At 33.9% G+C, this 17445-nt stretch overlaps 2 protein-coding genes across 7 annotated transcripts in view; both read left to right on the top strand.

The window, feature by feature from the left end:
• LOC133191131 (RNA cytidine acetyltransferase-like) overlaps positions 1-17445 on the top strand; it is a 298447-nt gene that overhangs the window by 137885 nt on the left and 143117 nt on the right. The window lies entirely within an intron of this gene.
• Positions 1953-14685, top strand: LOC133191033 (neurotrophin receptor-interacting factor 1-like). 6 transcript variants are annotated; one of them, XM_061326712.1, is made up of 6 exons: positions 1953-2032; positions 3811-3976; positions 4663-5681; positions 6482-6729; positions 7787-8322; positions 9830-9918. In XM_061326712.1, exons 2-5 carry the CDS (start codon positions 3848-3850, stop codon positions 8281-8283), a joined length of 1893 nt encoding a protein of 630 aa, XP_061182696.1. In that variant the 5' UTR covers positions 1953-2032; positions 3811-3847; the 3' UTR covers positions 8284-8322; positions 9830-9918. The 6 variants fall into 6 exon arrangements, with proteins under 6 accessions (XP_061182696.1, XP_061182678.1, XP_061182706.1 ...); XM_061326694.1 differs by having other exon boundaries at positions 6476-6729; XM_061326703.1 differs by having other exon boundaries at positions 1975-2019; positions 6476-6729.

The following is a 17445-nucleotide window of genomic DNA, read 5'->3' as shown; positions in this document are numbered from 1 at the left end:
ATCTTCTCTACTACTGTACATTTAGCAGATAAACTAGGTCATTGTAATGATAAGAAGGGGTGTCTCTTTCAAAGTTGTGAAATTTGTGACCCCACGGTTAGGGGAGGGGGGGGCTATTGATTATATAGTGGAAGTACATTGTTTCTTTAAAAATCTTTTTCTCTGCTCCTAGATATTAAACAAACTAAATGCATAGTTATGATAAGTAAGGTAGATTAATTCCTCTTTCAAAATTTTGAATTTCATGACCCCTGGGTCAGGGGCTCTGGGGTTAGGGTAGGACTATTTTGATTATATAGTAAATGTGCATTATCTCTTTGAAAATCTTCTTCTCAACTTCTGGGTATTTAGCATATAAACTAAGAGCATGGTAATGATTAGTAGGGTTGCCTCTTCCAAAATTGTGAATTTTGTGGCCCCTAGATAAAAGGTTTCTGGTGTTAGGACGGGGCTCTGTTGATTATATAGTGAAAATGCATAATGTCTTTGAAAATCATTTTCTGCTCCAGGGCATCTAGGGGACAGAGTACAACGTAATACTGAAGATACCAACTTTTCGCGACATTTTAATTTCGCGAGATGGCCATTTGGTATTTATAAGCGAGACATAATTTTCGCTATTCCTGGTTATTGTTGTATATAATCTTTTGTACTAAAAATATTCTCGAGAATTAAAATTTTCGCGAGAAGACAGAAGTTATCTTGAATAATAAGTGATTTATATTTAGTAAGCAATTGTACCAGATTTTTATTACCAGATTTAAAAAAAAAAATAAAATTCTAGACCATTTACTCAAGTGCTGGGCAGGGCTCCTACTGAGTCTGGACCATTTACTCAAGTGCTGGGCAGGCCAGGGCTCCTACTAAGAGAAGATATTCCCCTTTCAGACTTCACCTATTATAATCAATCACTGTAAATAACGTCAATGAAACGTCAATGGAAAAAAAAAAAGAATATCATAAAGAATTTTCACCGGGCAATATATAATACAAAAAGTACTTTCATATAATTTTTAGTGGTCACGTAGATTGGAAATAATAAATAAAAATGAGACGAAAATACCTTTATATCTTTGTGCATTAGATATACTTCAAAAACCAAGAGAGGCAAATGTAAAATGTACAAAGTGGATTGCCACCCCCCCCCCCCCATCCTCGCATGTGGAAGTTGAACTTTTTTAGCATAAAAAAAAATCAATCAATTTTTGAAGTACTTTTTATTACCTTCTATTTCTTTAACATAAAAAAATTCATTTTTATTATTTATGTTGATCAGAATAGTCGGGTCTTTAGTATGTCCATATTTTCTTTTGTTCTTTAGGGTATTTGGTTACACCATTCATGGGCAGGCGGTAAATGTAGTACCATCAAACTCCCGACTCTCTCGGTTCTCCGCTTAACAGATTCGGTTCATATTTTTCTTGCACATTGTTGAACTTAATTCACATGAAAATGAAAATATCAAAAATATTATAAATGGTGGCATTATGGACTAAAATTTGGCAATTCGATGAATCAGTGTCCATTTCAGGTTTCCGCATTTATAACTTCGTAGTATATTATTATTTTACCGCTTTTGGACAAATGACATTAACATTCGTAGCATTGTTGATATATTAATGCATGTGGAAATTAATGTTGACGTAATAAATATGCCAAAGAAGTTGAGGGAGATTCTTTTTGGTGAAATGAAGCCTGATAATAAAAATTCGCAATCCGGAACAATCGGGAGTCGGAAATCAACATTGATCAAGTCTCAATTTATCATGTTATATGGAACATTGTTCACATATTTATACATATGGAATGCATGAATGTATTTCAATGTTGAAAATGTGCCTGAAGAAGAAGCGATTCTGTCCATCGGTATGAAGAATATTAATAGAAAACAGACAGAGTCGGGAGTTCACAGTACTAGTTTTACCTATTGCCGCTTTCATGGTGCAAATCAAAACCGAAATCGGAAATATAGCGTTACTCAAGTTCGTTTGGAAAAGTATTCAAGTAATTTAACTAATTGTAAGTCATAAAGGTAGGTTTATTCTATACTTTAAAAAATATGCTTTTTTAAAAACAGCAAAATGAATTGTGGGTTTGCAAATGGCAGAGGATATTACCTATTAAATGATTTGCTGTATTCATGATTTTTATTTTTACAGATTCAATGTAGACAGCTGTTGGATAAACTTAACTTATGTCTTAGGACACGTCCTAACCACAAAACGGATCCGTAGGACAATATCACAATTGAACTTTCTATAAAATTATGAATATGCACTACTATAATTTTGTTAACATGTATTCTTTTTATTAAGTGTGCAATTTCACAAAATGTTGAACAGGTCCAGTCCAAAGACTATTTCTATCTACGTAGCTAGTAATTATACCTAGGTATTTAAACCTACTCCAGGTCAGGTAGCTATTTTACCTATATACTTTTTGCTTTATTTACATTTTGTGGCCAAACACGGGAATGGTGCAATATGGTGAGTACTAAATTTCTTGATGCACTCACATTGACAATGAATACCAAAAAAATATTGGCCAAAAAATGATACCTTTCTAACTTATCAATTTTTCGTGAACAACTACAACCAATTCCATTTTCTAGGGGATAAAGATCAAAGCTACTTGGTAAGAAGCCTAAAATGTCTTACACAAATCTGTAATCTGCACAAATTTTAAATATCTTCATGCATTCTACAATAAAATGTTTTGGGGATGATTTTTCCTACATTTCCTCTCCATTCTCCACCCTCGTTAAGTTTTCAATTTAACACCCTTGCCATGCAAGTGCATAAAATGATACACAACAAGTTTGACTTGTTTAAAAGATGTGCCTTAATTATTATTTAATTTTATTTTCAAAGACAGGTAAAAGTAGATAGAAATTCAAGTAGGTTGATATACTTAGCTATTAATAGCTATGTAGGTAGAAATAGTCGTTGAAGTGGACCTGTTCATTACTAAAAATAGAAATTTCTTGAAAATCTTTCAAAAATGCCATGCCTCCTACAGTTTTGATCCAGTTTTAATAAGATTTAGTACACAAGTAGATTATACTAAGATACATAATTCTTTATATCAATTTTTGATTTCTACAACTAATGTTGCTATGGTAACTAAAAATAATTTTTTTTAGAGGCTTTGGTATACCGGTATATCCTGATTTTTTTAGTGAGCGATATGTGTTGTGATATGGAGACTAAAATACCAGTATTCAGTATGTAATTATAAATTCTGGAAATAATTAATTATTTTGTTCAAACTCTTAAACTACAATTACAGGAACTGTAAAAAATGTTGTAAAATAGTAAAACAACGGCATCCTAGCATCTAAACGTGCTTTATTAATATATGTATATGGTCCTAAATAAAAGTGAAAAAAGTGAAGTTATGTTTTCACACTATATTTGTTAGAAAAATCATGGAAATTCATTTAAAATCAAAGTAAAAATTATGTGAGAAAATATCATGATTTTATCATGTTTATCATTATACTTTTGGAAAAAATCGTGATATATCACAATACAAAATTTTTGGCGATACCCATCCCTAACTTCAGTACTGACTAAGAACAACTATTTTGTCAATTTTGTAGGGTTCCCAAAAGAACAAATACAGAGAACTGCACTTTGCATATTTTGTAATACTTCATCATAAGCCCATTAAAACAAAGTATCAAGATTACAAGTTTGAACTGCATTTAAACTTAGTTTTAATCTAAACAAGACTATGGGCTCAAGAAAATTTTACTCCAATTAAGTTGAACATTACCAATAATTATGTATTTACATTCTTTTTTTTCAGATTGGCGTATTTGTATTGGTGGTGCTCATCATTAATAATGACCAGTTACCACAAAATCTACATGAACCATGTGCAATCCAGCAACCTCCAATCACAGCTGTGTGCCATGTGGAAAAAACAGACTCTTTGTGATGCTGTCATCAAATCAGACACTACTCTAGTCAGGGTAAGGGTTTTACATACTAGGTCATTTTCTATGGTAGGTTCAACCAATTTAAGGAAAATCTTCTATTGACTAGATCAGATAGAATTAGCTAGTCATGCAGGGCTGACTGCTAGTGAAAGTTGTCAGCCCAGCCAAAACTCAACTAGCCCGAGAAAATAAAAGTCTTTTATATATATGTTTTAACGATAATGTGAATGGGGCACGATCACCATAACTTCCATCCCAAATCTATAGGCTGTTGAATTCTACCCTTTGCTTGTTACATTTACCTACCGATACTATCAGTTGTTTTGAGAGATATTTATCAAATGTATGAATTTTAATTCATGGTAAATTTTATCACGTCCAGCCAGGCGTTGATACGTGCAAATCTGTTTGTCCGCGGCAAAATTTGTGCATCTCAGGCGGTCGGGCGCATGGTTATTTCAAACACTGACAAATGTCATGTATTCTTAAATTAACCATTATTTATGTATGTTTTAAAGAATTAACAACAAGAATTCATTGTTTTACAAATTATCTCTTCTCATGTTTTTTTTAAAGTAGACATCAGTGATATCAGACACTTTAAATATGTCTTTGGTCTGTCTACAATGTTAAGAACATGCAACTGACCACATCTAAGCTACTATCGATTTTAGGGGAAGTGAAAGAATTAAAAGTTTTATGGTATCTCTGTCTTTCAGGCACATAGAGTAGTTTTAGTGGCTTCTTGTCCAATGCTACAGTCCATGGAGAATTCCACATCAGGCTCACATTTAGAAATCCGAGTCACATCTGATATCTGTAGAGAGTCTATCATAACATTTCTACAGTATCTCTATGAGGGTTTTCTGATGTTAACGGAGGAAAACTGCAGGCAGGTGGAGAGGCTAGCTCGGATGTTACATATGGACAACATCATCAACTGTTGTGCCGACTTTAATAAGTGTTTGTCCTCATCCAGTCCCTATATTTATGGACCTTCAGATCAGGCTGATTTTAAACATGTCCGAATCACAAAGCTAATGAAAGTTCAGGAATGTTCTCAAAAGCGTTCACAGGCTTTTGAAAATTCAGGCAGTCTTCAATCAAAGAGATTTAGACAGTCGGCCTCCAGAATAAGTGAACCCTTTGATAATACAAGCAATGACAGTTGTACAGAGCAGCAAGAATCTTGGCAGGGATATGTTCAGTCACAAAGTGGTGTTAGACAAGAGGGGATTGAATTATTCCAAGTTCCCCCATCAAGGGAAACAGTGTCAAAAACAGTTCCCCCACAGACTGTTTCTCTGTCTCTTACAACACAGTCCAGCACTTCCACAGACAAAGGAATGATTGATTTTACGAAGACCCACAGAGAAATATCTACCTCAGCGAATGTTCCTACCCCTGATCCTTTGTGTGAAACAGGTCTTGTTGATCTGTCTAAAGTTTCTCCATTTTCCACACCTTGTATTTCTGAAGTCCGATCCTTACAGACAGTAGATTCTAATCCAGATGAAGTCATACAAGAAGGTTTACAAAGTGATACCATCCCAGTTACACACATGGAAGTGCTGCAGTCTGGTGACTCTATTTCACATAGTTCTTCTGATTCTAGTGTTTCATTTACTGCCAGTATGGGGAAAGATAAGCAGTTAAACCAAGGGTCATCTTCATCTGTACAAAAGATTGGATCACAAAAACAGAATTCCCAAAGAAAATTTGGAGAAGGGGAAAGAAGGTACTCTAATTGTAATTATTTCAAGAAAAGTTTTTGAGAATATGACAAATGTTTATTATAAAAACTTTAAGCAAAATTGATCTTTATCAATCACTCATGTATGTACCGGTATGTTCGGCAATGACACTTTTCCGTAGTTTACACCAATTGCAAACAAATCCACTCGCCAGTGCAATTAGCAGTTTCAGAAAGGTACTCATATATTATTCCTGAATGGTATTTAATGCCAGTGATATGTATATGTCTTTTATCTTTCTTTTAAAAACAAAATTTGCATGTTTTAACGGTGCCATGATATTACCATAAATAGCAAACTTGTAAACTTATTTTCAAAATTGAAGAGTTCCAACTGTCTGATTGGTTGTCTTTAAACAACAAATTTGTCCATGGGTGATGAGTAAAAAAGATGAGACCACCTGTGGGTATCCAACGATGCATCCACCTTCATAATAATTTTTTTCTTAAAAAAAAAAAATCTTTGTTTTTAACGGTAGTGACACATATATGCAATTATATCAGCTACAAAAATGCAGACTAACAGTGCATCACACCTCTAGATCCATAACATGCTTTTACCAACTTGGTATCTTTTCTGGAAAAGCCGGGGGGGGGGGGGGGGGGGTATTTGTCCATTATGGACAATTCAAGTTTTCTTCAGTTCTTGAAAATATTTTGCCATGGATAAATACCTATACATAGGGTTTATACCTTTTTTTTCTTAGGAAATTTTTTTTTTTTGAAAATCTTATGTCTATGTTCATGTCTAGATTTGAATTATTATATTAAAACTGTAGTTACAGTCAGCCATGCCCCGATTTCCGTGGTACAATGGTTGACCTTTGTGCTGGAGAAGACATTACTATTGTGAAAACAGAACCTGAAGACTCATCTTATCCAGACCACTACACTGAGCTCCAAAACCCAGAGACTTCTCAGCGTAATGAAGGGCAGATAACTCCAGCAGATTGGTCTGTTAGTAACATCTCACTGTCGACAGAAGAGAACTCACCTCTAGGAGAATTGTCTCCAAGGCAGATCAACAGAGCAGGTAGGTCTCATAGAATTCAGATTCTTGTTTTGTCTTCCAAGTGGGTGACCAAAGTCCAGCACTGGTTTTCTACACAATTACTATTCAAAAGAATGAAACAGTTGCTGAAGACTGACAGCTCATGCATGGAAAGTGTGGAAACTTGTGTGATGTAGTGTTAATATCTCTTTTTGCATGCAAGTAGGAAGTTTTTCGTTACAATATTAGTTTAAATAATAAAATGAAATTTACCTGAACAATTGTAATGGTTTGGGCTCTGGATATTGGCCTGGATAGCTCAGTAGGTAGAGCACCTGATTAGCAATGCAGGGGTCCTAGGTTTGCTTCCCAGTCCAGCCATACATATTCTCCTTTCCTGTTACATAATTTGGTGCCGTTGACCATCCCAGGACTTGCAGGTGAAAGTGCTGCCAGGGGCAATAAGAACTTGGGTTGTGTCTTCGAGGGCGAAGACAATTTAAGGAGGAGGAATGTAATGGATTGGGCTGTGGATTTCGACCTGGATAGCTCAGTTGATAGAGTATCTGACCAGTGATACAAGGGTCCCAGGTTCGATTCCTGGTCCAGCCATACATTTTCTCCTTTCCCATTACACAATTATACTATATTTTTTTAAGATGTGAATTGTGTCTTACCCTAATCAGATCACCCTGAATGAATTTTCACTTTATTTGTATATGTACATGGCATTATTTTAAGCACTTCTGTACATGTATGTTCATAAAAATCCAGTATTAATATTTTAAAAGTGTTTTCAGTCATGTAACATACATGATTGTATTAATTAAGTTATTATCTTTGTAATCAGCATGATTTGTGTGAATTTGCAATAAAGAGTTTCAGTGAATATATACTACATGTGCTTACTTGTATTACATGTATATCTTCTCTCTGTAAATGCAAGCACTTTCCAAGAATTTTTATAAAATAAAGTTTTTAGCATTCAGCTGCATTAGAAAAATTACAATTCACTATTTGAGCATCAACTAAGAAACAAGGAGCATTTAGGCATGATAAGCCCTTCCAAAAACTGAGGCATCTGTTTGGTTTTCTTCAGATGAGAGCCATAGGAAGGATTCTGACGCATTTTCAGATGGTCACGACAGTGGGGAAGTATCTTTTCCCCAGGATCCAAGAAGTGAAAGAATGCACCCTCTTGTCTCAAATGAGAGTTTATACAGCCCTCTTCCTCCAACTGGATTTGGCCAAGGAGATTTGGCTTTGCATTTATCCATGTTTGCAGATCAAGTTGCAATGCAAATGAAAGACATGGGAACTCAATTAATAAAATGTTCAATATGCCACAAAGATTTCAGTACCAGATATGGACAGAAGCTTCATATGGAGAGATTTCATCCTGACCCCAAGAAAAGCAAGTCTAAGGAATTCCCCAATTGTAAGATCTGTGGCAAACAGATGGCTAGCAAGTATGCTCTCAAAATTCATGAAATCAAGCATACAGGACAGAGGGCATTTAAGTGTGAGCTATGTGGCAGCTCATTTGGTTATAAAAGTGTTCTAAAGAAGCACATGGAAGTCTGTAATTTAAAATGATCAAAAAGCCTTGAGGAGGAATTGAAGAAATTCTTAGCAGTAAGTTCGGGTATCTCATGAATTACTGTTTTAATGTTTTGATGATAATTTATGTGAAAATGATATTTAATTTGTGTATTTTGTTTGCAATAGTTTGAAATATGTCTATGTGTAAGATTTTTTTTATTTTTGTAGGAAGATGACATTGATAGTGAATACAGGGGTGTGCAATTGAAAAAAAAATGCTACTATTCCAGAGCCTTAAGGCAATAACAAAGTTACTAGCCCAAGATCATTAATTACGTGCCCATTGGTACTTCTTCATTATTGATTGTCGATTACTTCTAAGAACACTTCACCTTCAGACAGATTGAAGATCTTGATTTGGCAATTAAATTAAATTGTTCATAAATTTGGTTGCCTTAAATTGACACATATAGAATGAATACTGTGCATACTTTCATTTTAGATTTACTAGCTCAACAGGTTAACACAATATTGATTTTTGCTTGCATGACCTCTAAAATTGGTAGCACCAAATGTCTAATGATGGTCATTAATTGCACACCCCTCAAATAATTCAATATTTATATATATTGAAAATGTTTATAGATATCTAATATGTATTTCAATATTTTTTTTATAAATTGTTGTGCTTGGAATTTATACTTGAAAACGAAATATTGCATGTATAGTATACAATTTTTGACTCGCAAACTTGTATGAGGTTCCTATGGTCATATAGCATTTCGTGAAGGACAATATATTCATCAAACCCTAGGGATAAGATGAATATTATCCTTCAAGAGAAACTAAATGATCACATAAATCTTTTCAAGCCAATAATTATTTTATTATATAAGTAAATTTTTAAAATTTAAAACCTACTTTTATTCAGGGTGCATGGAAATGCTGTGTAATGTGGGTTCAGTCCACTAAATACATTTCCCATAGGCAACAATGTTAACAATTTCTCACACAGCTCCTTCCCTAATTTTCTTTAAGGATTGGACACCCCTCAAAGGAAAGCTTGTCAAATTTTCTCTTAACTGGTTAAAATCTCGAGGTGGCATGTCAGATTCGTTTTCTGGCAAAATGCACTTTCGCAAAAAAAAAAATGAAAGTAAAAGTAGGGTAATTCCCAAAGTCAGGGTATGCACATATCAAACAATTCAATTCCTTTTCTTTCAAAGATGACACAAAAATGGAAATGGTTTTGAACAAGGAATTTTCTCTTCTTTTCTTCTTTCATATAGTATATCAAGCATCTTTAGTTCAGATGACCTACTTATTTTATATACTGCTTGCAAGTTAAGGAACTATTTCGTTTTAGTGAACTACTTTCTTCCCCTACGGATTCTAAAAATAATAAGAGGAATTTGCCCATGTACACATGTTTAAATAAATTTCGGTAAAAAGAATGTATTGAGAATAAATATAAGTAATATGTAATGACACATTAATGCTTAAATATTGTCAGGACTATAGGTTGATGAGTTGTATTCAAAAGATGTTAAAGCAAATGCGAAGCTGAACATTCAAAAGTAACTGTGGATGTCCTTTTCAGAGGTGATGAACAGTCCTAGTATGGTTTTAAACTCTGGAGGAAAGAACCCAGAAACCTCAACTCAGAAGTTCACAGCCACGTACACTGACAAACAGGGAGGTAACCACAGGCTTGTCTCTCATGCTCCTAAGTTTCTGCAGTGTGTTCACTGTAAAACTGAGAATAACAAGTTTGCCTCTGGAGAAATAAGGAAGTCTTATTATAAATGTTCCCTTTGTGATGTTCCATTGTGTAGAACACAAGTGCTGGACTGTTTCTTCAAATTCCATGAGAAATATGTACCATAGTGTCCGAATTACTGAAGATTCCAAGTGTGTAATGTTTTGTTTGTACTTTTAGTTTGTTCCGTATACATTATGATTAATGCAATCCATCTTGTACGATACATAAGAAGTGTATACTTGCACCGATGCATGAGTTGAAAGGACAAGGCTTTTCAAATAGTTGTGCAATAGATTGAAAACATTTTGATTTTTTGGTATTATTAATATAATAAATCAGTAAATTGTGCAATAGTACAATTTAGCTTTAAATGAAAAGATATTTTGTCTTCTAGTCTTGTTTTCAGAATTACATTAGATATGTAAAATACATTTATAAATGTAAGAATTATTTGTAATTTTCAAGTGTGCAAGCTAGGCATTTCAAATTATTGCAGCTCATCCGATATCTGAAATTAACAGATTTTGTGGATTTGATTTTATGATGATGTAGCACTGGCCAGTGATTGTTTTAAAATGTTAAGTTTTTTGTTTTAAAAAATATTTGTAAGAAATGTAGAAGTTGTAATTTTTTGTAATAGAGTTGTACCTGTATGAGCTTGCCACTTCTGCTTGTATATTTATCCAGAGGAAAATGGAAGCTACAGTATGAGTCAAGTAATAGTCTGGAGTAAGAGATGTAGAATTTTGTGGAAAAGCAAGATTGGATAAATTTTTTGTAAATATTTTAAACTAAATGTTATGGTCAAGAAATACAGTTATATCTGCACTATAATGTTTTGCAAGAGTTTCATTTATGGTTTTTTTTTTTTTGAATTTCTCAGAACCATTTTGATTGCAATGGATTCCAACACATCAATTCTGGCTTATGAAAGATTACATTATTTTACATGTAATTAGTACGAAGTAATACAGCCACTCAGAATACAGTAGAGCCTTATTAATGCTTACATCAGTAATCTGGAAGCTTCACATTCCTGAAAAAAAGAAATTGTTGGGAAAAAAATAATACCAATCATCAAAGTCCAATTCATTAATCTGCATGCTTCATTAATCCAGATGATTTACTTGGAAACACAAGCATTGGGATTGACCAGACTCAACAGTATACAGATCACATGCTGCATTGAAAGCATGATGGTAAAGAGAATACATTGAGAATATATATAAGTAATATGTAATGACACATAAATGCTAAAAATATTGTCAGGACTATAGGTTGGTCAGTCATTTTCAAAAGATGTTAAAGCAGATATAAAGGTGAACATTCAAAAGTAACTGTGGATGTCCTTTTCAGAGGTGATGAACAATCCCAGAATGCTTTATCTTGGAGGAAGGAACCCAGAAACCTCAACTCAGAAGTTCATAGCCACATACACTGACAAACGGGGAGTTAACCACAGGCTTGTCTCTCATGCCCCCAAGTGTCTGCAGTGTGTTCATTGTAAAACTGAGAATAACAAGTTTGCTTCTGGAGAAATAAGGAAGTCTTATTATAAATGTTCCCTTTGTGATGTTCCATTGTGTAGAACACAAGTGCTGGACTGTTTCTTCAAATTCCACGAGAAATATGTACCTTAGTGTCAGAGTTACTGAAGATTCCAAGTGTGTAATGTTTTGCATGTACTTTTAGTTTGTTTTATTTACATTATAATTTTTATAATATAATCCATCTGGTACAATACACACAAGAAGTGTATACTCATACCAATGCGTGAACAGCAAGGACAAGGACTTTCAAGTAGTTGTGCAATAGATTGAAAAACATTTCGATTTTTTGGTATTAATCAGTAAATTGTGCAAATTAGTACATTTTAGCTTTAAATGTGAAGATATTTTGACTTCTAGTCTTGTTTTCAGAATTACATTAGATATATGAAATATATTTGTAATAAATTTGTTAAAATGTTTGAATATGAATGGGAAGAATTATTTGTAACTTTCAAGTGTGCAAGCTAGGCATTTCAAATAATTGCAGCTTGTCTGATATCTGGAATTAGCATTTTTGTGGATTTGATTTCATGATGATGTAGACTGGCCACTGTCTGTTTCAAAATGTACAGTTTTTTTTAAGGCCATTCCAAGTTTTTTCTATGTTTAGCGTCCACAAGTGGATTGGTTTTGAGGTTATGAAATTAAAAACCAACACAAATTCAGATCTACAAATACAAATCTTTGAAATGCAATTTACGCTCTTGGGACTGACATCTTTCTTTTTTAAATGTACCAATTTTTTTATTTCAATGAACTAGTAGTTTAAAGATGCAAGGAGAATTTTCAAATGATGATGAGAAATTCTAGAATTGTATTTATAATATTATGTTTTCTCCCTTTTGGTTTGTGGATAGAAAGATAGGTTTTCAAATTTAGGGTGGACGCTAAACAAAGAAAAAACTTGAAATTGCCTAATTAAAAATATTTGTAGAAACAAATTTCTGTATGAGCTTGCCACTTCTGCTTGTACTTTTATCCAGAAGAAAATGGAATCTACAGTATGAGTCAAGAAACAATCTGGAGTAAGAGATGCAGAATTTTTATGAAAAAGCAAGATTAGATCAAATTTTTGTAAATATTTTAAACTAAAGGTTATGGTCAGGAAAGACAGTTATACCTGCAATATGATGTTTTGCAAGAGTTTAATTTTTTTTTTTATTGAATTTCTGAGAATTATCATTCTGCTTGCAATGGATTCCAACATATCAAATCTGGATTATGAAAGATTTGTGATTATTTTACATGTGATTAGTACTAAGTAATACAGCTGCTCAGAATACAGTGGAGCCTCGATTTAATCCTGACACCAATAAATCTGGTGTTGTGATCAACCAGACTCGACTGTATACGGGTCACATGCAGCATTGAAAGCATGATGGTATTATGCAGTCATAAAGGAAGCTTATACATGTAAGAATGATCAATGTAGGAATTATAATTACCTGACATTGACTGCTCCATAAGCTTATAGCATTTAAATTAAATATTGAATCTATGTCTATTTTTCAAACATTGTCAACAGACTGAGAGGTATCTTTGGGCTTGAGATTTTGAAGTTGATTATCAAATTAATTTTTTATTTTTTAGGAAAGAACCAAAGTTCATCTGTAGTGTGCATACTTGATATTATCACAAGTTAAAAACTGGACTTGTACTCATGGAGAATTAAATTGGTCTCTTAGTCTGGAAATGTAGGTTACTTGAAGCAATTTGTAAGATTTGAATACCTCTTGCATTGACTTGCTGTTTTACATCTTCAAAGATCTGCAATAGTATTTTACAAGACTAGTATCCTCCTGAGAGCTAACCTGAAAAGAACTGAAGTTGATATTGATTTCCTCTAGGTCACAAATAGCATCCATACTATCACTGAGAGTATGCATTCCCAGATGCCACATTCCATATATAGTGCAAGTTTAGATCATTTGGTAAAGAAAGGAGTAACACTACTTGGAGGGATTTGCTCCAGCTATCATGATTGCTCATTCTGCAAATAGAGGTCACAACACCCAAAATCTAATGCTTATCTGCAACTTACAACTGTTTGGTAACTGCTAAAGTGACAAGCTTGGATAAGAAATACTAGTAAAACCCAGGATACCACTGAAAAAAGATCAATTCTAACATCTATATAATATTGCTTCATAAGTGGAAAGAATTTGTTTGCTAAAAGAGTGGGTTCTGTTTTTGCTAAAACGGTGGGAAATCAAGTGACATGCTTACTTTGGAAAGCACTTTTATTTGGACCTTTGGACCCCTATTGGTAAAAATCCTCCAGCCTAATTTCATATGCAGATGATCGTCAATCATATATGTTTGGCTACAGCTAAAAGATGGAGCTGGATTGCTCCCTTGACAAAAGTGACAGTCATATCTGTAGTACAATTTAAAAATGTCTGAAAGAGGTGTGAATTCCTTTTAAACAAAAGATAAGCGACATGACATTGAACATGATTTGATATTTGAGGTTGGAGTTGCATAAATTGAAGAGAATACAGTTTTCAAAACTTTTTATTTGTGCATATGCATTTATTTCATTCAGTTTACAGTTGTTCATAAAGTTAGTTGCTTCATTTTTGAATGTTAAAACTATGTACCAGGTAGATTGTAAAATATACCTAATTTATTCATAAATATAAGTATGTTTATGCTATATAACTGTAGACAACAATTTATTATTTTCAGATATTACAAACAGTGGTTCAGACTTGCAAGCAGACCAGGGAAGTATTTTGAGCATCACAAGAGCTTACAACCCTAGGTGTATTGCAACCTATATTGACCCTGAAGGTACAGAACACAGGCTCATTTCCAACCATGGCAAATGTCACGTTTGTGTTTGCTGTAAACAAGAAAATAAAAAGTTTGCTTCAGGCGAGTACAGGAAATCTTACTACAAGTGCTCAGTCTGTGAAATTCCTCTGTGTAGAACACATGTGCGTGACTGTTTTTTCAAATACCACAAAATGATATCCAACAATTTAGAGACGAAGCCATCGTGACTTGACATGTAAAGCATTACAAAACAGAAAAAACAATTGTGTGTTGATACTTTGAACAAAAATTCTCATTTTTTTTTTTACAAATTATACAGATTGAAACAAAAAAATTATTAAAATAAAAGTTAATATATTTCATAAAGTTTACTGTCTTTTCAAAGTTTGTCAACTGAAAAAAGGAGAAAAAAATTACAAGAAGCCTGAGGGCATAGATTTGCTTCTATCTGGAATAGCAGCTAAAATGTTTTGAAAATGAATACAGTAAAACACTGTTATAACTAAGTGCTAGGGACGGTTGACTTTGCTTCGTTATAAATGTAATTTGTTATATCCATTACCTTCACAACATGTTTAAAACCCATGGGGAATGAAAAGCACTTATATAAGCGTCAATTCATTATAAGTGTGTTTGCTGTAAGCATGTTTTACTGTAGTTGTAAAATTCAGGAAGTAGGTCATTGTGACCTACTTTTTCTTCAACACTATGAGGCCTCAAGATGCATTAAGTTCAACTGACAAGGCTTGATGATCCTAGACTTCACAGTTTCAAAGGTTTGCATCTAAAACAATATGAGAATTCAAAAAGTAGATCACTGTCAACATATCCTGAGGTCATAAGAGGCACTGGCAAGGATGATCTAGGCCTCATGGTATCAAAGATGTAAAGATTTGAAAATTAATAATGAAAAATTCAAAAAGCAGGTCACGGTGACTTACTTTTGAATTGACACATCTTGGGGCCCAAAGATGTATCATCTTTTAATGTTTGTTGATCATGCCAAGTCATAGTGTTAAAATATATAGCATAAAAGATTTTAAAATGATTCACAGTGAAATTTAGAAAGTAGGTCATGGTGATCCTTTTTTATATTGACACTCCCTTGGGTTCCAATATGCATCAGCTGATAAGGTTTGATGATTTTAAGCTTATTGGTATCCCAAATGCTGAGCTAAATGCCATAAAATTAAGAAAGTAGGTCACTGTAACCTTTTTCTTTCATTGTCAGACCCTGAATTTCCAACATGCATCAACTGAAAAAGTTTGATGATTCTAGGTTTCACTGTGTCCAAGATATACATCTAAAAAAAAAATAGCTGCAAAATTCAAAAACTGGGTCATTGCGGCCTACTTTTGGGTCAACATATCCTAAGGTTCTAAGAGGATATGATGACCCTAGTCCTATAGTTGGCAAAATATCAAGGTTTTAACAAAATATCACAAGGTCAACTTTGAAGTGACCTTTAGACCATGCCTTTTTTCCTTAAGGTGATACATTGAGCAAATTGTATTCTACAATTATATATATCCTCATCCTTATGTATGAGTTTAGTAATAATCTGTCCAGTAGTTCTTGAGAAGATTTTTTAGCATCCTCTTTTCAATCACTATACTCAAACTTAGCAACTTAGCATAAAACACAGCTTTGTAAACCCGGCACACCCTCCAAACCGTTGGTTTTTTTGTTTTTGAATAACATTAAATGTATAAAATTAAATTATTTTTGTCTCATTGTTATTTATCTATCATTTACACGTTTCCTGACCATTAAAAACTATAAAAGTACATTTTATACCATACATTAGAAATTCTTGTTTTTTTTTTAAATTGATTTACCTATCAATTACATTATTTACAGCTAGTGATTAATTATCAATTCATAAGTGAATAACAAAGGGGAATGACTTCTCTTAAGGTTTATCGACACTCGATAAGAGAGATAACTCTAACTAGGATAAAAGTCGTCTTATTCCTTTATGAAATTGCCAAGTTAAAATGTCATATCTGTCAAATTTTGTCCTGCAATTATGCTGAAATTGTGTGCATTAGATCTCTTTTGGAAAATCAGAAATAAGGTGAAAGAAAAAAAACAAGAAGTCTGTGAGTTAATGCTCACTAGTAATACCCCGCTCTGATGTGAATACTAGTATGCGCTCACATGTGGATATACACAAGTTCAGTTGCGACGAAAAATTGGTACGGACAGACGCATGGATAAACAGGAACTTGATATCGGACTCGTACAAAAATGAATCCCACCATATTTCAAGCATCTGCGATGAGTAGATGCTGAGGAAACGGCGACGGAAATTTGGTAAGGACAGACGCACGCATAAACAGGAAGTTGACACCGGATTAGTATAAAAATGAATCCCACCATATGGCATGCCAAAACAAAAAGTGTGCTAAAATTTCAAGCATCTGCGAAGAGTAGTTGCTGAGAAAACTGCGACAAAAATTTGTTACGGACAGACACACACACACATAAGGGTAAAACAGTATACCCCTCTCCTTCAGATCGGGGTATAATTGTATAAGTGACAAGAGGGATAATGAATCATATAGCAGTCTGAGAGTAAAAATTTCCATACATGATCATAATACAGCCACACCTAAACCCCAGAACCCCTGACCCAGCGGCCACGAATTTCACAATTTTGGAAGAAGCACTCTTGCTCATCATAATCATGCACTTAGTTTGTGGGCTAATTACAAAGGAGCAGCGAAGGTTTACGGATAATTAATGCATTTTCACTATACGATCAATAGAGCCCCGCCCTAACATCAGAACCCCAGTCCCAGGAAAGAAACACCCTTGATCATTATTACCATGCACTTAGTTTGTCTGCTAAGTACCAAGGAGCAGAGAAAAAATTTCAAAGAATCAATGCATTTTCACTCTACGATCAATAGAGCCCAACCCTTATACCAGAACCCCTGACCCAGTAGCCATGAATTTTATAATTTTGGAAAAAGGGACCTTGTTCATCAAAACCTTGCACTTAGTTTGTCTGTTAAATGCCCAGGAGCAGAGAAGAAGATTTTCAAAGAATTAATGTATTTTCACTATAGGATCAATAGAGTCCCGTCCTTACACCATAACCACTGTCGGTAGAGCGCTCG

The sequence above is a fragment of the Saccostrea echinata genome, unplaced genomic scaffold, assembly GCF_033153115.1.
Source record: "Saccostrea echinata isolate AGI-Se365-2 ecotype Australia unplaced genomic scaffold, CSIRO_AGI_Sech_v1 ptg000001l, whole genome shotgun sequence".
NCBI classification, from domain to species: domain Eukaryota; kingdom Metazoa; phylum Mollusca; class Bivalvia; order Ostreida; family Ostreidae; genus Saccostrea; species Saccostrea echinata.
Note: the sequence above shows the minus strand (reverse complement) of the source record. Positions and strands in the feature narration are given on the sequence as shown.